This window comes from Episyrphus balteatus, chromosome 2, assembly GCF_945859705.1.
Source record: "Episyrphus balteatus chromosome 2, idEpiBalt1.1, whole genome shotgun sequence".
Lineage (NCBI taxonomy): Eukaryota > Metazoa > Arthropoda > Insecta > Diptera > Syrphidae > Episyrphus > Episyrphus balteatus.
Genome location: NC_079135.1, coordinates 101,061,799 through 101,080,337, shown reverse-complemented (window position 1 = coordinate 101,080,337; position 18,539 = coordinate 101,061,799). Strand labels below are relative to the sequence as shown.

General features: G+C 30.5%; 2 protein-coding genes across 4 annotated transcripts in view; one reads left to right on the top strand and one right to left on the bottom strand.

The window, feature by feature from the left end:
• The window catches only part of LOC129908561 (phospholipid-transporting ATPase IF), a 34,229-nt gene extending 21,316 nt beyond the window's left edge, over window positions 1-12,913 (top strand). Inside the window, exons 3-11 of the mRNA XM_055985155.1 lie at window positions 6,177-6,894; window positions 6,959-7,220; window positions 7,277-7,429; window positions 7,527-8,073; window positions 8,142-8,280; window positions 10,687-11,189; window positions 11,247-12,060; window positions 12,125-12,451; window positions 12,529-12,913. Of these exons, the coding sequence (XP_055841130.1) occupies window positions 6,177-6,894; window positions 6,959-7,220; window positions 7,277-7,429; window positions 7,527-8,073; window positions 8,142-8,280; window positions 10,687-11,189; window positions 11,247-12,060; window positions 12,125-12,451; window positions 12,529-12,748 (3,683 nt within the window). The 3' untranslated portion in view covers window positions 12,749-12,913. The remainder of the gene's footprint in view (window positions 1-6,176; window positions 6,895-6,958; window positions 7,221-7,276; window positions 7,430-7,526; window positions 8,074-8,141; window positions 8,281-10,686; window positions 11,190-11,246; window positions 12,061-12,124; window positions 12,452-12,528) is intronic.
• Window positions 12,914-16,790: 3,877 nt separating this feature from the next.
• The window catches only part of LOC129911835 (otoferlin-like), a 194,726-nt gene continuing 192,977 nt past the window's right edge, over window positions 16,791-18,539 (bottom strand). For all 3 annotated transcript variants that reach the window (XM_055989798.1, XM_055989799.1, XM_055989800.1), the window contains 5 exons: window positions 18,254-18,500; window positions 17,952-18,202; window positions 17,655-17,893; window positions 17,319-17,595; window positions 16,791-17,264 (listed from right to left, as the gene is read on the bottom strand). In XM_055989798.1, coding sequence (XP_055845773.1) covers window positions 17,084-17,264; window positions 17,319-17,595; window positions 17,655-17,893; window positions 17,952-18,202; window positions 18,254-18,500 — 1,195 coding nt within the window. In that variant the 3' untranslated portion in view covers window positions 16,791-17,083. The remainder of the gene's footprint in view (window positions 17,265-17,318; window positions 17,596-17,654; window positions 17,894-17,951; window positions 18,203-18,253; window positions 18,501-18,539) is intronic.

Here is an 18,539-nt window from a genome sequence, read left to right as displayed (position 1 = left end):
TTAAAATATAAAACACATAACTGTTCTACATACATTCAATTTTTTGTATTTAACTATTAGACAAGTTCAATTCATTGGTTGCGTATATATTGGGGGCTTCCTCGTGTCACGTTCGGTTGGACACAAAAGAAATAAACAAAAGTATAAAAATTAATTGATTCAAGCTACAAAATATTGTATGATGGGGTACCCTAGTGCACGCTCTAGAGTGTGTCGCCCGAGTCGAGTCGAATCGAGTTCGAGTCTATTGATATAAATTGACGAGATACTAGAGAGTGTGTTGATTTATTGATTCGGTTGAGTTCGAGGTAATTGAAATTATATTTTTTATTATTATTAACCATTCGTCATTAAAAAGCAAAAAAAAAACCTACATTGAAGTATTTATTATTATTATAATAATATCTCCTCCGATAAGTTTTTTAAGCTTTGTTAGAAATTACTTGTTTTTTTGTTGTTAGCAAGTTGATTAGAGTTAACTTAAAAAATCATCAACAAATGCATTTATTAGTGCACCTACACCGATATTAAAGATTGCTAGAAAGATTTTCCTCTGTCCAACCCAATGTGACAACAAAAAAAAAAAAATATTGCATTGTTTGACATTTGTTTTTTTTTTTTTTTATTTTCTTGGAACAATTGCAACATTGATTCATTCAGACGTTGTGTAATCAGGGTACCGATACCGAGTTGTAAGACAAAAAAAAGTTACGTCATTATAAATCTATGAAAGAGAATGACATTTTTTTTTCCGAGCTTGAAGTTGAGACTCTTACAATTAGCATAGAATAGAAGATAGATATTGTTATTGTATTGAAGTGTAAAAAAAAGAATAGGAATCATTGTATTGTAAGGCAAACGTGCCGCAGATGATGGATATAATTTTTTGTTCGTTTTGATTTTTATGATTGTAAATCAATGTGACGACGACGACGTCTACAAGGAAGACAGAGGCGATGAGCAAGTTCAAGGGCGGTCTAATCAAACGGAACTAACACTTGAGTTTTGAGTTTATAAATAAAAATATAATTTGTTTTGATTTGATGAACAGAAGAATTTATTTATCGTTCTTTGAATTATTTATAAATATTGAGGAAATTGTGTTTAAGGGTTGGTTATTTGATCTATCCCTTGCACCTAAGGATTTCACTTTTATATGAATTCGGAAAGTTATACGGACTGTTTACTCTTTGTTTGAAAAGACAATTTATGCCTCATGTAAATGTTTGGTAAATAATTTTATCACCAAATTTGGGCAAATTTTACCAAAGGTTACCTGATTCAAGCGATGAATTAGTTTTGACTTATTTTGCTATCGTTTTATTAACTTTCAATTTGATGTTATTATTGCGATTTAAACAAGACGTTTTCAGATAGAATCTAAATTCTGCGTTTTAAAAACTTTCGTGACAGACTTATAACATCAAAAGATTCAGAAAGAAGTTTTCAAATTTGAAAAAAAAAGCTTTTAAATAACTCAAATATCAATAGCAATGATATTGGACATATAGAATTTGATATCGTACTGATAGAATTTTGAAAGAATATACGTAGGTTTTAAAAAAAAACCTACGGAAAATTGTTAGAAATTGTTTTTCGAATCGAATATCATGAGAACAGCCAATGGTATTGAAACATTTTATTCTGCACAGAATATAGACAGATATTTTAAAAACTTTCATTCTGAAAAAGGTATGAGATTTTTTTATACACAGGTACAACTTTTTTTTCAACGGCTCTACAGATTTACTTATTAATGTAATTGAAAATCGGATATTTAACATTGTAAACATCTGGCAGCAGGTAATGGAAACTATTTCATCCACAAATAAATGAATATACGAATTTTTTGATCTGAATATAGTATATGGGAATGGGAGGAGGATTCCAATCCAATTTTATTTAAAATTCATTTATTAGTGAATGGCAGAATTTGTATTGATTCCTGCAAATTTTTGCGGTTAGACTTATACCTACTTATGAGAGGTTTTTTTAAATTTTCAATTCATTTTTCCATGATTCCTATAATTCATTTGAAAGCGTTAAAGATGTGTTTAGCCATTTTTTGTTCTTCAACATTTCTAATAATTATCTTTTTTTTACGTACCTCACTTTGGCGGACACTTTGTGGCGGAATCAAAAAAAAATTTATCTCATTAATTGTAGCTAATTAAATGCTAATTTGTTGCACAAATCAAAAGTTTGTAGCTCGCATAGTTTTTGAATTATTGAATTTTCCGCTAAAATAAGTCTGAAGTTAGCGGACAAAATCTGAAATGATTGAAATTAATGAGTTTTGTTGACCTCCAAATTTGTAGCTTTTTAAATGCTTTTCAAATACATTAACTTGGTTTTTGTAGCTTGAACAGTTTTTTTGTTATTCAAAATTCCGCTAAAATAAGATTGAAGTTAGCGGACGAGAGTAAGAAAAATAATATTTTTTTTGATGCCCAAAATTGTAGCTAATTAAATGCTAATTTGTTGCGCAAAAATTAATTTTGTAGCTTCACCCAGTCATTTTTTATTGCAACTTAAAGTTTCAGAAGTGCACTTCCGGTTTGACGAGTCAGTGGAGACTTTTTTAAAAATTCACTTTTTTAAGTTTTTTCTTTTTCCATTAATTATAGCTTTTGAATAAATTATTTTTGTAACAAACCCCAATTTTGTAGCTCAAACCGTTTTTGAAATATTCAAGATTTTGTTTTAAAAACATAGCTCAAAAGTAACCTTTCAAAATCCAAAAAAATGCGAAATTCAAAAATTTTTTTTTGCACAAATTTGAAGTAACCTAGACTTAGATGAAATCCAAAAACCTTCGATTTTGTAGCTAGTTTAGTTTTTTTGTTATTCAATATTCCGCTAAAATAAGACTCAATTTCATATGTAACGGTCAAAATTTTCAAAAAAGTTGAATTTTTTAATTTTTTTCTTTTCTAGAAATTGTAGCTTTGCAAAACAAAATTTGTTGCACAAAAATTAATTTTGTAGCTCCTCTCAGTCATTTTCTATTTCAATTTGAAGTTTAAAAAGTGCACTTCCTGTGCGCTGTACCAACGGACGAAAATTTAAAAAAGTCTAATTTTTTTAGACAATTTGTATGGGAGCTAGTTTAAATCATGAATGCCTTAGGTATGGCATTCTTTGTTTTTTTTTTTTTTACATAAAAATTAGAATAAATACCGAATGATATTGAAATGGAGATCCAAATTTCTATGAAGTGGAATTTGACCGAATTTTATAAGTTTTTTTTTTAATCAGTTTTGGGACAATTTAAAACTGCCATATAAAATCGTTTGCAAATTTCATACAACCTTCGTATGCAAGCATATAATTTTATTATTAAGAGAAATAAGATCCAGCCTAACTTGCACCTTGGTCTGTTGAAAAAAATGGTAGTAAAGGAGAGATTCTAGGTATCAGGAAGTAAACATAAATGCTATAATTCTTCTTATTTTTATATTATATTTTATTAAATTATTTTGCGGCCCATACATATTTAGATCTTGTTGTTTTGGCCCCAATTAACCACTGAGTTTGACATGTCTGGTGTACACGGAACATACAGCGAATGATATCAAAATTTTCTTTGTTTTCGTATTATTATGTACCTAAAATGCATACAAAAAACAATATTTTCAGACTCAGTGGCCTATTTTGAAATTTGGTGTCCTGGGCCTGTACAAATTGCGGTCCCGTTCTTACAACAATGTTAATTAAAAAATATATTTTGTTTCTGAAAACCACTGTTTGACCAATTTCTTATTAACATTATCACAATTCACAGATTTTGCTAACTCAGCTTTTATGCTTAGCTTTTCAATCTTTCTTTGTTTATGCGGGTAAGTAGATTAAAACTGATAATGCTTTATTAAAAAAAAAAAACATTTTAGCTACATATATTAGAAAATTACCTCATAGTAATGAAAATTTTTTTAAGAATATCGCATTTTTACTCAGACAGCATTTAATTTTAGAACAAAATTGAATCTTAAAAAAAAAATAATAACAATTTAAAAATTGGAATTATACCTACCTAAATTTGTATTCCTAAAACAAACGGCCTCTGCAACAAAAAAAAATTAATAATAAAAAAAATTGATACTTTCATTTTTTTTTTTTGAATTCAATCTCGTAACACAGAAGATCGATTGGCTGTAAATGAGACATTATGCTAAATAACCTCAGTATTTGTGGTTAAAATAAAATGCACGACTGGGGTCGCACGTACTTGCTCTTATGCTTAAAGTAACTCTAATGTTAAAGCTTTTTATTCAATAAAATTAGGAAAAATTTGATATTTTCAAGAAATTTCATAGGTAGTGTAGAAAATAAAATCTGTTTTTATAATTAATTAAATACCATTTTAAATATGTCTTAAAATGAAAAACAAGTATGCCATTTTATTACTTGTATAAAAAGGTATTTTTAGAAAAAAAATTTCGAAAATCTTAGGAGCCGTTTTTTTTTTAAATAATTTTTTATATATAAAAAATTTCTCACATTTTTCAAAAAAATAGTTGGTATGCCATTTTGAAGAAATAATTAATTTACACATAAAAACTAAATTTCAAAATTTTTAATTGATCCGTTTTCGAAAAATTGATGTTCAAAAAAAAAATTTTGAAATATTTTTTAAAAATCCAAAAATGCGTTTTTTGAAAATTTTCTAAAATTTTAATATTACCTTTACTTAAACACTTTTGTATAAAAATTTTCATTAAAATCGGGTTAATGTTGTACGAGATATTCAGAAACGAAAAAAACCGTTCTATGACAGGTACCGTTAATAACGGTACAAAAAATATTTTTTTTATTAAAAAAGTTGGCTCTTATGTGTAGTACTACACACAAAAATTTTAATCAAAATCGTTAGAGCCGTTTTTGAAAAAAATTAACTTTTCTATTTCCGTTATATGGCAGGTACCGTTAGTTTTGGTCATAAAAAAAAAATTTCAATTTCCCCTCTAGGGAATCACCAAAAACTGCTAACTACCGAGTTTGAAGAAAATCACTTCACTCGTTTAGGCTGCAGCTCCAGATAGAGACAGACAGACAGACAGACAGACAGACAGACAGACAGACAGACAGACAGACAGACAGACAGACAGACAGACAGACAGACAGAATTGCCGGACCCACTTTTTTGGCATTCTCCATCATCGTAATGTCATGTAAAATTGTTATCTCGAGTTCGATTTTTTTTACGAATCCTAAACTTGCCCTAAAAAAAAATTGGTATACACCAAAATCCCACTTGGTGAGAATTGCAAAAAAAATCTAATAGCAGTTTGGCTTCCGGGAACAATAACATTTTTAGAAAGAGATAGTAAAACTGCATTTATTTTTTATGTTACTAGTGCTTTCGAATGGTTATATTTATTAAATTTTACTCAAAAATGTCGCGTAAAAAGGAATAGGTGGTGGTTTTATTTATGAAATAGGGTTGAGAAAATTTAACTTGCCGCCCCTGGATTATGGCCCTTTGCCTTAGAAAAATACACCCTTGGCCCGAGAACTTAAATTTGGTTTAATTTCTTGTGCAAAAAGTGCGATGATTATGGAGGTAAAACAAGGAAATCAATCTACCTAAGTTGATTCAGGGTTCAAGTAGGGTCAAAGAAGCACGGTTTAAATATTTGTACAAAAGAAGTAAAGTAATTTGAACTACAAGAAAAAGAATTTCGGTATATTAGCAGTTTTAGCATAAACTTGGATTTTTTAAATATACATGACACTTGAACAAGTGGTTAACTTTAGTTTAAGACCCATTTCAGAAGATGCAAATTTATTGAATGAAGGTCTTAATATTTGTGCAACTGGTCCTCAGTACGTTGCAATTTTTGCTAGACGCCAAATCATGATTTTTCAACTGATCCTCAAAAACACACTGAAATAATTGAGAATTATATTACTTCTGCTTGACATTTAAAGTAAGGTCTTTTTTTGTAAGTTTCACCCATTTCTTGTCATCTTTAATGAATCTCTTAGTTGATTTCTTCGCGTTTTTAAATGATTTTAATACCTTTTGGGGTAGCGTTTTTTGACTTGAAACTTCGTAAAAAAAGATAGATTTGTTAAGTACTATAAATAATAATTTATGTTCTATACTTATGTTTTATACTTTCCTTCTGTACACTCATTTATTTTTCTTGACCTAATCACTCTCTATTTTCTAGATAGTCCCGTCTCACCACTAACATCCCTCCTGCCGCTGGTTTTTGTGATATCTGTAACAGCAGCCAAACAAGGCTATGAAGATGTCCTTCGCTATAAAACCGACAACATTGTCAATTGTTCACCTGTAACAGTAATTCGAGATGGCAAAGAAACTCACATTGAGTGTCAACATGTCGAACCCGGTGATCTTGTTGTACTAAGTCGTGACTGTGATGTACCTTGTGATTTGGTATTAATGCGATCATCAGATCCACATGGAAAATGTTTCATTACAACTGCAAATCTTGATGGTGAGTCAAATCTAAAAACCTTGACAACACCACGTGAATTGCCCAATGTTGAAATAAATAAAATGCACAAACTTGGAATTATTGAATGCGAGTTCCCGAAGACTGATCTTTATAGTTTTAATGGAAAAATTGAGCTAACTTTGCCGGATCAAATGAGATTGTCACAGTTACAAAATCCAATTGATGTCAATCAACCAAGAGTTCTTCCTTTGACAGCTGAAAATGTTTTATTGAGAGGATCAAGGATAAAGAATACTGAATGTGTAATAGGGTGTGCAATTTACACAGGAATGACAACAAAATTGGCTTTAAATAGTCGATTGACAAGAAATAAGTCTTCTTCGAGTGAAGCTTACATAAATCGATTTTTATTGTTCATTCTTCTTGGAATGATCTTCATTGTGACAGTATTGTATTTTCTAAAAAGGTAAGTTTTTTTGATTATCTTGTTGGTAATATTGACTGCAATTACCCCAATCATTTCTTTGAAGATATTTTGAGATCTTTCGAGTTCCAAAGGCTACTTACTTGGGCCCAGCTATTGATACGTATAGTGTGAGAGCATTTCTTCAGGACTATTTATCCTTTCTCATTCTCTTCAACTATCTGATACCGATTTCTCTATATGTAACTATAGAAATGCATCGAGTTATTGGAGGATTCTTCATGGAATGGGATATTGATTTGTATGATGAACCAACTGATCAACCTTGTATTGTCAATACTTCAAACTTAAATGAAGAACTTGGACAGGTAAAATGATTGTTTGAAGGAAATTTACTGATTGTTAAAGCTTTTAATTTCTTTAGATCAATATTCTTTTTTCGGACAAAACTGGTACTTTGACAAAGAACGAAATGATCTTTCAGCAATGTTCAATAAATGGCAAGAAATTTGTTTACAAAAAGACCAAACTTCAAGAAGAATCGAGTGGAATTCTTTTGGACATCAATAAGTTTAATGTAAGTTATGGTTTTAGAAACTGGAAATACTGGAAGAAGTGTTCTGGCAAAGAATTGATCTTATTTAAGAGCTGAAACAATTATTAAATATTTCTAGAATGACCAGAAGAACTTCTTTCAAGGCTTAGCAGTTTGTCATACCGTCCAAGTTGCCGGGGACATGATCAACAATGAACCTCAAAATGGCACAAAAACGAAAAAGTACTCAATTGCTGAAATCACTGAAGAAAGTCACAATTCTAGCCAACAAAGTGATATCGATATTTCATTATCGACCAATCCTAATGGAAAAGAAACCATCAATAATAGTATTTTATCAGATGTCAACCCTTTATTAGATAGTACAAATAAACTAGAAAAACGAAAAAGACCCGAAGTTGTAAAAAGAAGTCCTCGTTTTGCTCGTCCACCTTCAAGAGTTCATCCAACAACAACAACAACGAATGAAGAAATCGATAATTTCCGTGAAACTTCGATAAATTATTCGAATTTTGCTGAAGACATTATTGCAGATCGTCCATATTCCTTGCCATTTACACGATCCATATCGGAATTTGATATTCCAGATCCAGCAACAAATTATAATGGCGGTCATCGGAGGACGCAATCTTATGGAGCTCCAGGAGCTTATATTACTAATCAAGGTATTTGTCAAGAAAATTAACATATTTTATGGATTTTTAGCTAAATTGGAGTTTTTTTTTTAACTTAGAAACCATTGTTAATCTTAGCCGATCACCAAGCACAATATCACGAGAGTCCTATGCAATGCCAAATTTTGTTTCAAGACAGCCATCGTTGTTGAGGAAAGAATCAGTTCGAAGGAAGAATGAGATTGAAAATTTTGTCGAGTAAGTTTAGATCGAAAAAGAATAGTGGTCCTAGTTAAAGAAGGGGTTGTTCAGAGAAGGTTACGTACCGAAGAATCTCCTGAATCTGATAGTCAGATAGGTGACGTTTCCTAATTCATAAGATTAAAGGTTAAAATTAGTGCCAGCTGCCAAATGATAGACAAGTTGATACGGAAAAAGTTGCAACTCTTTAAATGGTTACCCGAGTTTAAAGGAAAATTTTTCGTATATCTAATTTTGTTATATCTTTGATCGAGTACGAATTTTTTTTACAAAGGCAAACAAATGTCCAAATATTAAAAAAAAATTGATAACATAATATAAGGAGTGTAGTGTAGGAGTACAAATATGGCAGCCCTGTTCAAATGAAAAAAAAAAAATTGTATACGCTACACTGAACCAAATCCTTACGTAAATACAAAGAAAAAATTCGCTGAGCCAACGAAAATTTAATTAATATTCAGCCGATGAAAAATTAAATTGGCTCAACGAAATGGCTTTCATACGTTAATGAAGAACTTCGGCAACCCTACGCAATTGTAAAAAAACAGCTAAAAATACTAGTTTTTCTGACAAAATGCATGGCAGGCTAAATCATGCATCCGATTTTAGATAATACCCTCATCCATCTTAAGGTTTTGAACAAGTAATCGGCAACCCTGCTCGTATGCTATAAAATATTAAAAACACTTGTTTTTCGGTTAAAACGTGTAATATTTGATAGAGTAAAAGGCTAAACCATGTATACGATTCGGGCCATTTCTAAAATATAAGCGACAACCCTACGTAAACTCTAAAAACCACCAAAAATAATGTTTTTTCTGTCTAGATGTATGATATTTCGTAGAAATATAAGCTTAATTATGCATCTTTTATCTTAAAAATGTCGAGAATCATCTCTTAAATATGAACAAGTACTCGGCAACCCTACTTAAATACTAAAAATAACTTAAAACACTTATTTTGCAGGGAAAATGTATGTATGAATGTATTGTTTTAAGTATTTTAAGCAATTGTGTAGGGTTGCCGAATACTTGCTTAAATTTTAGAGATGGCAACAGATATTTTTAAGAAAGAAGAACTGGAATCTTATGTACCTATGGTTAAGCCCTTAACTCTATCAAATATCATACATTTTGGCTAAAAAACAAGTGTTTTTGGTGTTTTTTAGGGTTACCGAGTGGTTACCTACTTATAAAGGTGGGTCGAAAAACTTTTTTTTTCGTATTTTAAATAGTGAACACCCTCACATATTATTTTTTTAATATAACGGCCTCAGACAATTTTAATGAGCTAAATATAAAGTAAAATAAATTGTTCAAATTGGATAAGAACTTCCGGTCGCACGTGCATTTTGTTGAAAATGGCAAAATTCCTATTTTTACGATATTTTAAAGTATTATTAAATTAAATTATTATTTTTACCAAATGAGAAGTAAAAGTGAAGTTGAAGCTGAAGATCAAAAATCTGTTGGTCAAGAGGGCTTTGACTATTTATCATTCTCCTAGCCGCTCCGCCGCCGCACAGTGGTTCTTTTGGTGCTTTATAGTGTCAAAAAACATTTGTACTGCCATTTCTTAAACAAATATTATGAAATTTAGGACACTGAAGCATGATAAATACGAAAAATCTTCTTACATTTATTTATTCAAAATGGTGGTTCCAAAATGGCAGAATAAGCGATTACGGGATTTTCTTTTTCAAAACTGTATGCAAGCTAGAAATATAGGTAAATTGATGTAAAAAAAATTTCATATTCAATGAAAAAATAAAAAAAAAAATTAAAACAAAGACAAAAGGTACCAAAGTAGTAAAACGCACATTAAGACCTTTTTTCATCCTATTTCTTAAATGTTTTGTTTAAATTAGCAGATCGTTTTACATTTTTTTTTATTTATTTTCATAAACATATAGTTGAGAACGATATAACGTTAAACTAATAGCACAAAAAAGGTCTTTATGAGGTGCTACCCGACATTTTTAAGAAAGAAGAGTGTGTCACCTAAAATCAGATGCATGGTATAGTTTTTTAGTGTACAAAATTATACTTTTTTTAGTGTTTTTTTCATTTTAACAGAGTTGCCGTATTATTTTATAATTTTTTTTTTTACTATTTAAGCTTGGCATCTAAAAATGTCTTATTTGATCAAACTACGCATATATGACAATATATGATTTTTTCCTTTTAAATTAGTGATGCCTCATAGAAGTTTCCATTTTAAAGGTGGCACTCCTATTTTTGTCAACTTATTTTTCATTTGCCACTTATTTTAAGTTCAAACCTTATCAGCTAAGTAAGTCGACGTTCGCCACTTGACCCATAAGAACCTTTTTACTGACTGGGCTTTCCCCTCTATCCTTATTGTTGAAACCTTACAATTTTAAACCTTTTTTCTTCTTAATAGAATTCTTGATTATCAAGCTTCAAGCCCTGATGAAAAAGCCTTGGTAGAGGCTTGTGCTCACCTTGGACTTGTCTACTTGGGAGACGATGATGAAAGACTGAAAGTACGTTATTGTCCACCACACGTTGACTATTCTAGACCCTTTGGAGGTTCAAAAACTAGAGATCTGTTGTTCGATAGACTTCATGTTCTCGAATTCACTTCGGACCGCAAACGTATGAGTGTTATTGTTAAAGATGAAAATGGAACCAAGTGGATATATACAAAAGGAGCTGAAAGCTACATCTTTCCTTTGTGTGGAACTTCATCATCCCGACTGATAGAATTAACTGATAAACATATTAGTGATTTTGCCAAAAATGGTCTTCGAACTTTAGCTGTTGCAAGAAAACGAATAAGTGACGATGAGTATGGACAGTTTTTGGATGATTTAGTTGAAGCTAATACATCATTGGAGAATAGAAAACAATTAAGTGAAGAATGTTATGCTAAGATTGAACGAAGTAAGTTTGAGAAAAAACGGTCTTGATGGGAAATATTTGAACTCTGTGTATTTTTAGACCTTGATCTTCTTGGTGCAACTGCAGTTGAGGACGCTCTACAAGATGACGTTGCTGACACTTTAGTTTCTCTTCAAAAAGCTGGAATCAAAATTTGGGTCCTAACCGGGGATAAGATCGAAACGGCTTTAAACATAGCGCTGTCTTGTGGGCATATACCTGCCGGGGCTATGAAATACTTCATTGTGGAATGCGGTCGTAAAGAAGACCTTGAAGTTCATTTACAGACCCTAGAACGGGAGATCATTTTTGGATTAGGCAGACCCTGTGCCTTGTTAATCGATGGAAAAAGTCTAACAGTAGCTTTGAAAGAGCTTCCAGAAAAGTTTCGTGATGTTACAATTCGTTGTCAAGCAGTACTCTGCTGTCGCCTAAGCCCCCTGCAAAAGAGTGAAGTTGTATCATTGATTAAGACCTCAAGTCAAAATTACAACACAGCAGCAATTGGAGATGGAGCCAATGATGTTTCAATGATACAAGAAGCTCACATTGGTATTGGTATTATTGGCAAAGAAGGTCGACAAGCTGCCCGATGTGCGGACTTCGCTTTAGCCAGGTTTAACATGATCAAAAGGCTATTCCTAATGCATGGTCATTATCATACAACAAGACTGTCACATTTGGTGCTATATTTCTTCTATAAGAACATCTTATTCATGGGTTCTATGTTCTTCTTCCAATTCCACAATATGTTTTCTTCGCAGCCAGTTTATGATTCATGGTTTATGACTTTGTACAACGTTGGTTATACTTCGGTTCCGATATTTTTTATTTCATTAACTGAACAGCTGTTTACACAAGATGAATTAATGAGGTAAGTTCGATGGGGAAATAATGCCATATTATTCCCTATTTCAACTATTTTTTTTTCTTTTCAGTAAACCGGAACTTTACAGCCGAAATACAAACAATAAACAACTTCATTGGCCATACTTTCTTCAATGGGTTCTAGCTGCTGTTTATCATGCTACTATAATCTTCTATTTTGCCTTTTTCCTCTTTACAAATAATGATGTTTTATTGAATATTGGTCAAACAGCTGAAACTTCAGTTTTTGGAACACTTTTGATGCAGTTGGTTGTTGTTGTTGCAAATTTGAAATTGTGGCTTCAATCAAAGTATTACAGTTATTGGTTTATTGTGACGATATGGGGATCAATATTGCTCTTTGTTGTAACAACTTTGGCTTATAATTTCATTGATATGTAAGTAAACAGTCTTAAAGAAGCCTTAAAAAAGCTTTATAGAAATTTGTTAACAATTTTTTTTTTTAACTTTGTAGTCGTTATGATTCTGACATCTATTGGTCATACAACAAACTACTATGTTCCATACCATTATGGTTTTTGGTCATACTAACTGTTGTAACATGTTTAGCACCAGATTTTACAATACGTATATGTAAAGATGCCTTAAGAATGCCAAAGAGAAGTTTCTATCCGGGAACAAGAAGAATGAAAAAGCTGCGGGCAGCTAAAGCAGCTCAAAATACATATTTGTAGTGTTAAAATATGTACCTATGTTTTTAAGGATACAAAAATTTTGCGCTGTGCGCATGTAAATACAAAATATAGTATTTAAGTATAAATACCAAATCAGTGCCAAAAAAAACTATTTAAGTCGGGATAAATATTTATTTATATACACTACATTTAAATATATTTTATAAAGTAAAATGGTAGCACAATTTTTAAAAAGAGGCTTCAAATTTTCTAATGCAAAAAAATGAAAATAGTATTTTTTTGTAATTTGTATTCCCAAATACATATACATATGTAAGAGCAAAAATTATAGATTTTTGCTACATAAAACGTCCGTTTGTACCTCATTGTAAATAGTAACATTTTGACAAGAAAAAAAAAGGAAACCATAACAAATTAATATTAATAAAGTATTTTTATATTTTACAAAAATAAGTTAAATTTTATTGAACTTGCAACTTTTTTTTCAGGAGCTACTAAATTTACTTATATTTTTCGTATTACGTGTACAAATGTAAATTTATTAGTTAATAGGGTGTGTCACTTTTGTATAGCCGAAAAAAAGTACTCTAATTTTGTAATGTAATAATGGTCAAAAGTTTTATTAGGGTCTAAGGTTTAGTAATATGTAAAAAAAAATTATAATATCGTTCGTCTTTGGCTCGCTAAAATCGGTTGAAGTTGTTAAGAAAAAAAAAAAAAAAAACAATTTTATATGAAAAAATGATTTATTTTCCTTCGCTTATTATTTCGAAGCTTTTTTACTAAGTGTTCAATTCCAACAAATATAAGCTTAAAAGTGATCTTAGAATCCCCACGCTTATTTGAAAGATAATAACCTAAAGCTTAATCCAAATGAAGGATTTTTAAAAATTCCGTCATTTAATAGGGTAAACAGGGGTAAAACGGAAAGGATGAAATTTGGGCTAAAATCTAAACGCGAAGTTGTAGAGAGTTGATTTTTTTGCTAAAAATAGATGAGACTTATTTAAGAATAACTACATTTAAGAAAAAAATCTAAAAAATTTTTAAACTAAGCTATAACGCTTTGTTTGAACGTTGTACACGTGTTAAGGCTACGACAAAATGATGGTTTTGGGTAGGGAAAATTTTTTTTTGACAATTCTAAAGGTACAACTTTAAAGATGAGGAAAAAAAAGGCGTCTAATACGGATTTTTTTTTCAACACTCTGCGTTTCGAAATATGAATTTTTGAAAAACACCTTGTTTTTTAGGGGTATTTTTGGGTAGTTTTTGATTTTTAGCTTTTTTTTTTTAGCGTTCAAAAAATCTCAAACTTATAGGACATGAAGGTTTTACCCTACATGGAACATTGGAATCATTTAGTGAGTTTTGACTGAATAACGGAAGAAACGAGTTTTTAAAAAACACGTTTTTTTACCGTTTTTAACCGATAAATAGATAAATTAATAAAGTATGTAGAGTAATGATAGACCATGACCACGACTATATGTGTGCGAAGTTTCAATAATTTTCGTAAACAAAATTTTGAGATAACGGTAAAATAAAATTTTAGAATTCAACAGGTTATAACTTTTGACCAAGAGCAGATAGAAATGTTATTAAACTTTTATGAGCATCCTGATATAATTACCTTTCATTTGGTATATCACACATAACGTTAGACTAACTACAAGCTACACAATGTTAAATCAAGAAACTTGCGAAAAACCTCAAAACACCAACGGAGATCTGTACCGTAATCTCAGTCTGAAAATTCGACATGGTTGACTTTAAAAAATTCTAACTTCTCCTGTAGGCATCTTTGAAATGAGATTGATACGTCATATTAAAGGTGAAATAATAAGCTTTCACAATGTATAAAATTTTGTATAGGCTGTCAAACAAAAAAAAATTGATTCCATAGGCTGAGAACATAAAAATAAATGTTTTTTTTTGCTTTTTTTTAATGAAATTTCATCGAGTTCAAAAAATTCTATCTCTTTTTGTAGATGTCTCATAGACCTGATCGATATATATATTTTGAGCTAAGGCAATAAGATGGTGTAAAATTTGGAAAAAAATGGAATTAATGACGTGAGAAGATAAAAATTCATGTTTTTTTTGCTTTTTTGATGAAAATGATTGTTTTCAATAAATTATTTTTATACTTTTTGCGCATTGTAAAAATTTAAAAATTGTTTAATTCTTAAGAAGAAATACTTGGCTTTTAAATTGCATAATTTTTTTTGTAAGCTTTTGAAACAAAAAAATTAATATAATGAGAAAATAAAAAAGGTATTTTTTTTTTAGCTTTTTCTTGTAAATTATGATTGTTTGAAATAAGTAAACGCTTAAATTGACTCATTTTAAACAAAAGCACATAACCTGTTTTCTGACGACGTTATCAGAGTTATCGGCTTTACAGACAACCTCTTTTTTCATTAAAAATAAGTAAAAAGGTAAAAGTTTTTGAATAGGAGAACATACAATAAGACAATACAATCCAACGGTTTATGCTAAAGAAGATCCTAGAGGAGTTTTTAAATTCATGATCGCAATATTACCATGCCATTGAAGAATAGCAACCTAACAATACATAAATACAATCGCTTTATGTGCATCAACTATTAGATGGAAAGTATTAAAACATTTGCTCTTAAAAATGGTAAAGTGTTAAAATCTCTCTCAGATACACGTTGGGAAGCTCATGCTGCAGTCACTTATGCAATAATTAAGGTATTCTATATTTTAAATGATATTTCAGAATATAATTCACTTAGCCCTAGTTTGTTCACAGTCGATTATCTTTTAATCAAGGATTATTCCATACAAAATTCCTTGATTAAAAGATAATTGAGTGTGAACTAACCGGCCCTTAAAGGGGATGTCCGAAAATTTAAAAATAAAATAAACTCGAATTCGCTTCAATGCTTGTTATTTGGGACGATATTCTTCAAAGTTTGGCATAGCGAAAACGCGAATTTGTATAAATCATTTACCGATCCACGGAACCGCATCCGAAAATCAGTTTTGCCCCATCACGTCAGGTTTTCGAGATAACCTCAAAAAATGTCACGAAAAAAATATTTTTTTTCTCTGATCTGGATGTGCGAATATGTTAATCATATAGTTTTTGGACCACTGAATCCAGATTCGAAGTCAATTTTTTTTCTTTTCACATCAGGTTTCCGAGATATTCTCAAAAAATGTCAAAACAACAAAAAAAAAAGAAGTTCTTATCTGGGGTTTTGGCATTTTTTTGAGGATCGAGTTTGTAATTTGTATTTCAAGCGAAAAAAAAAATGAATTTTTTAAAACAAATTTTAGCTTTAAGAAATTTCAACATTTGATTTCTTTCATTAGATGCATTTTGAAAAAAAAAAAAAATAAAAACAAAAAAAAATTAAAAAAGCTAGAATTACAATTTGAAGTAAATCAAATCAATATCCAAAGTAAAATTTCATGCAATCCCATAAAAAAGAAAACTTATTTCCAAACAATATCAAAGACTCCAAAAATAAAGATTTTTGAGTGTTTTAAAGTTTCTGTATTTATTTCGTTAAAATTAAAAAAAAATGTCCAGCAGTCGTTTTTTGATAAAACAAGATTTTTTCGAAATTAATATTTTTACACCCTTTATCACGATTTAGCATTTACATAAATAAAACTCATTACTTTCACGTTAAATTCGTTACTTCTTTATTTTGATTTCAGCTTAAGTTTTATTTTTTTTTTAAATAATTTATTATTATAAGGTACCTTTATCTAAATAATATTTTTTTAAATTTATTATTATTTTGAGCAAGTAAATTCTTTCAAGACAAAAAAAAAAAAATATGTATGACATTCTAATGCAGTGTATAATAATATATTATGTAAATATTTTAAATAGGTTTTTGTATTTTGTTTTGCATATTTTAAAGTTTTACTACAGTATAACACATTTTCACATCTAAAAGAGACGAAAAAAATTAAAAAACAATTACTCCACTTAAAGTTTCAATGATATTATTATGTATGATATAATTTTTTGTTTAAAAATAAATAATACATTTTAATAATTTAATTTAATATTTAACAATTCACAGACACATTTATATATTTATATACTATTCAATAAATAATGTAGATTGATTTAGTTCAAGTCGAAAAATAGAACAATTTTCTTTCCTTGTTTTTATTTATGACAAAGGAAAGACTATTTAAATGTTTTTTTTTTTCTCTATAGTTTGTACATAAGTTTAATAATTTTATTATAGAAGAGGTAGAAGTAAATAAATTTATTTTTTTTTTGTATATTTTTATATTATTTATATTTAACAACAACATTTTTTGATTGTATAAAGTGATACATAACAATTTTTTCTCACATAAAGATTATGTAGTATTCTTTTAGGCGCCAAGTAATCGCTTAACTGTATATCCAGGTACGGAGTAAAAGAATAAAAGTAACATTAATGCTAAACCGGCAATTATTAGAGCCTTGAGTATAGCCCATTTGTAATTGTGCCAAACTATGTAACGAATCGATTTTAATGGATTCAAGAACCACATAAATGATGCATCTGGGCGGCTAAAATAAATTATATTAGAAAAAGTGTTATAGGAGCTTTTTTTTTTGACTTACTTTGGTTTCTCTAATGGATCCGGCTCATTACGTCCAAATCCAGCTGGATTCTGTTCAGCTTCTTCCTTGCTAAGCAAATGGAATTCAGCCTCGACTTTTCCAGTCAATTCCATTTCGTCATTTTGTTTCTTGATGAAGAAAGGCCACCAGCCTCGAACCCGCTTCTGTTTGAATATATTGATTGTGGGAACATTATCTGTCTTTAGCATATCCAGGGTGCAAAGTTTCGAGGACTTAGCTCCTCGAGGGAAACGGGTAAGATTGAAGGAAATAGCTCCTAAAATTATGCAACAATAATTACATTTTCACAATTTTCAGTGATTTCTACAAGCTTACCCAAGAAATCATCAGCAGAAAAGTGATCAGCATCCCAGACTTGCAATTCAAGACGAGCTGGGATCTTTACCTCTGTTTCGTCCCAGCTAAACAGAGATTCTCTTCTAGACAAGACTATTCTTTCTTCAGCTGCTAAATATTCGAAGGGATAGATAAAACGCCAATTGAAGTTTCCCTCACCCGTAAGAGATCGATAGTGGATATCAGTTGCCTGAATATCCTGGGGGCCTTTAAGCCATCTACAAAAACCCTAATTTAAAATGTGTTCCTAAAAAAAAAAAACACCCTTTAACTTACCCTTTGACATAAATATCTGACATCTTTTCACCCGTGAAGAATGCATCATCCTCCAGGACCACATCGTCAGTATTCCAAATGACAACTCTCAATTCGTAGGCTTTCGGTTTTCTTGGAGAAATGTCCACCGAAGGTCCTGGAAGGGGCATATCCATGGGGAACATATCAACCCACATTTCCAGCTTACCTTGTTCAATGCCCGGTTTATCCACATTGAACAGAGGTCGAGATTCGATGTGTTCCGGAACGATCTTAAAAAAAATTTTATAGGATACTTTTAGGAGCGCTAGACTTTTACTTACTTTGCATCCAATTTTCGGAATTTCACTCCATCGATGGAGCACAGCAAGAGCTAAATGTTCGTCACGATTTTTGCAAGTTGTGGGTCCGTTCCAAGCAATAACTTCTTCCTCGGAGAATGTCATACAATACTTCCCAATCGCTACTCGATCTTGGAAATAATGTGGTGAGTCTAACTTATTTTCTTTGCAAAGTTTGGAGAGAATTTGTGTTGGTTTCATGGGATCTCTCCATCGATTGTAGCCAGTACTGAAAAATTGGTTAAATTTGGCAATTTTACTGCTCCTA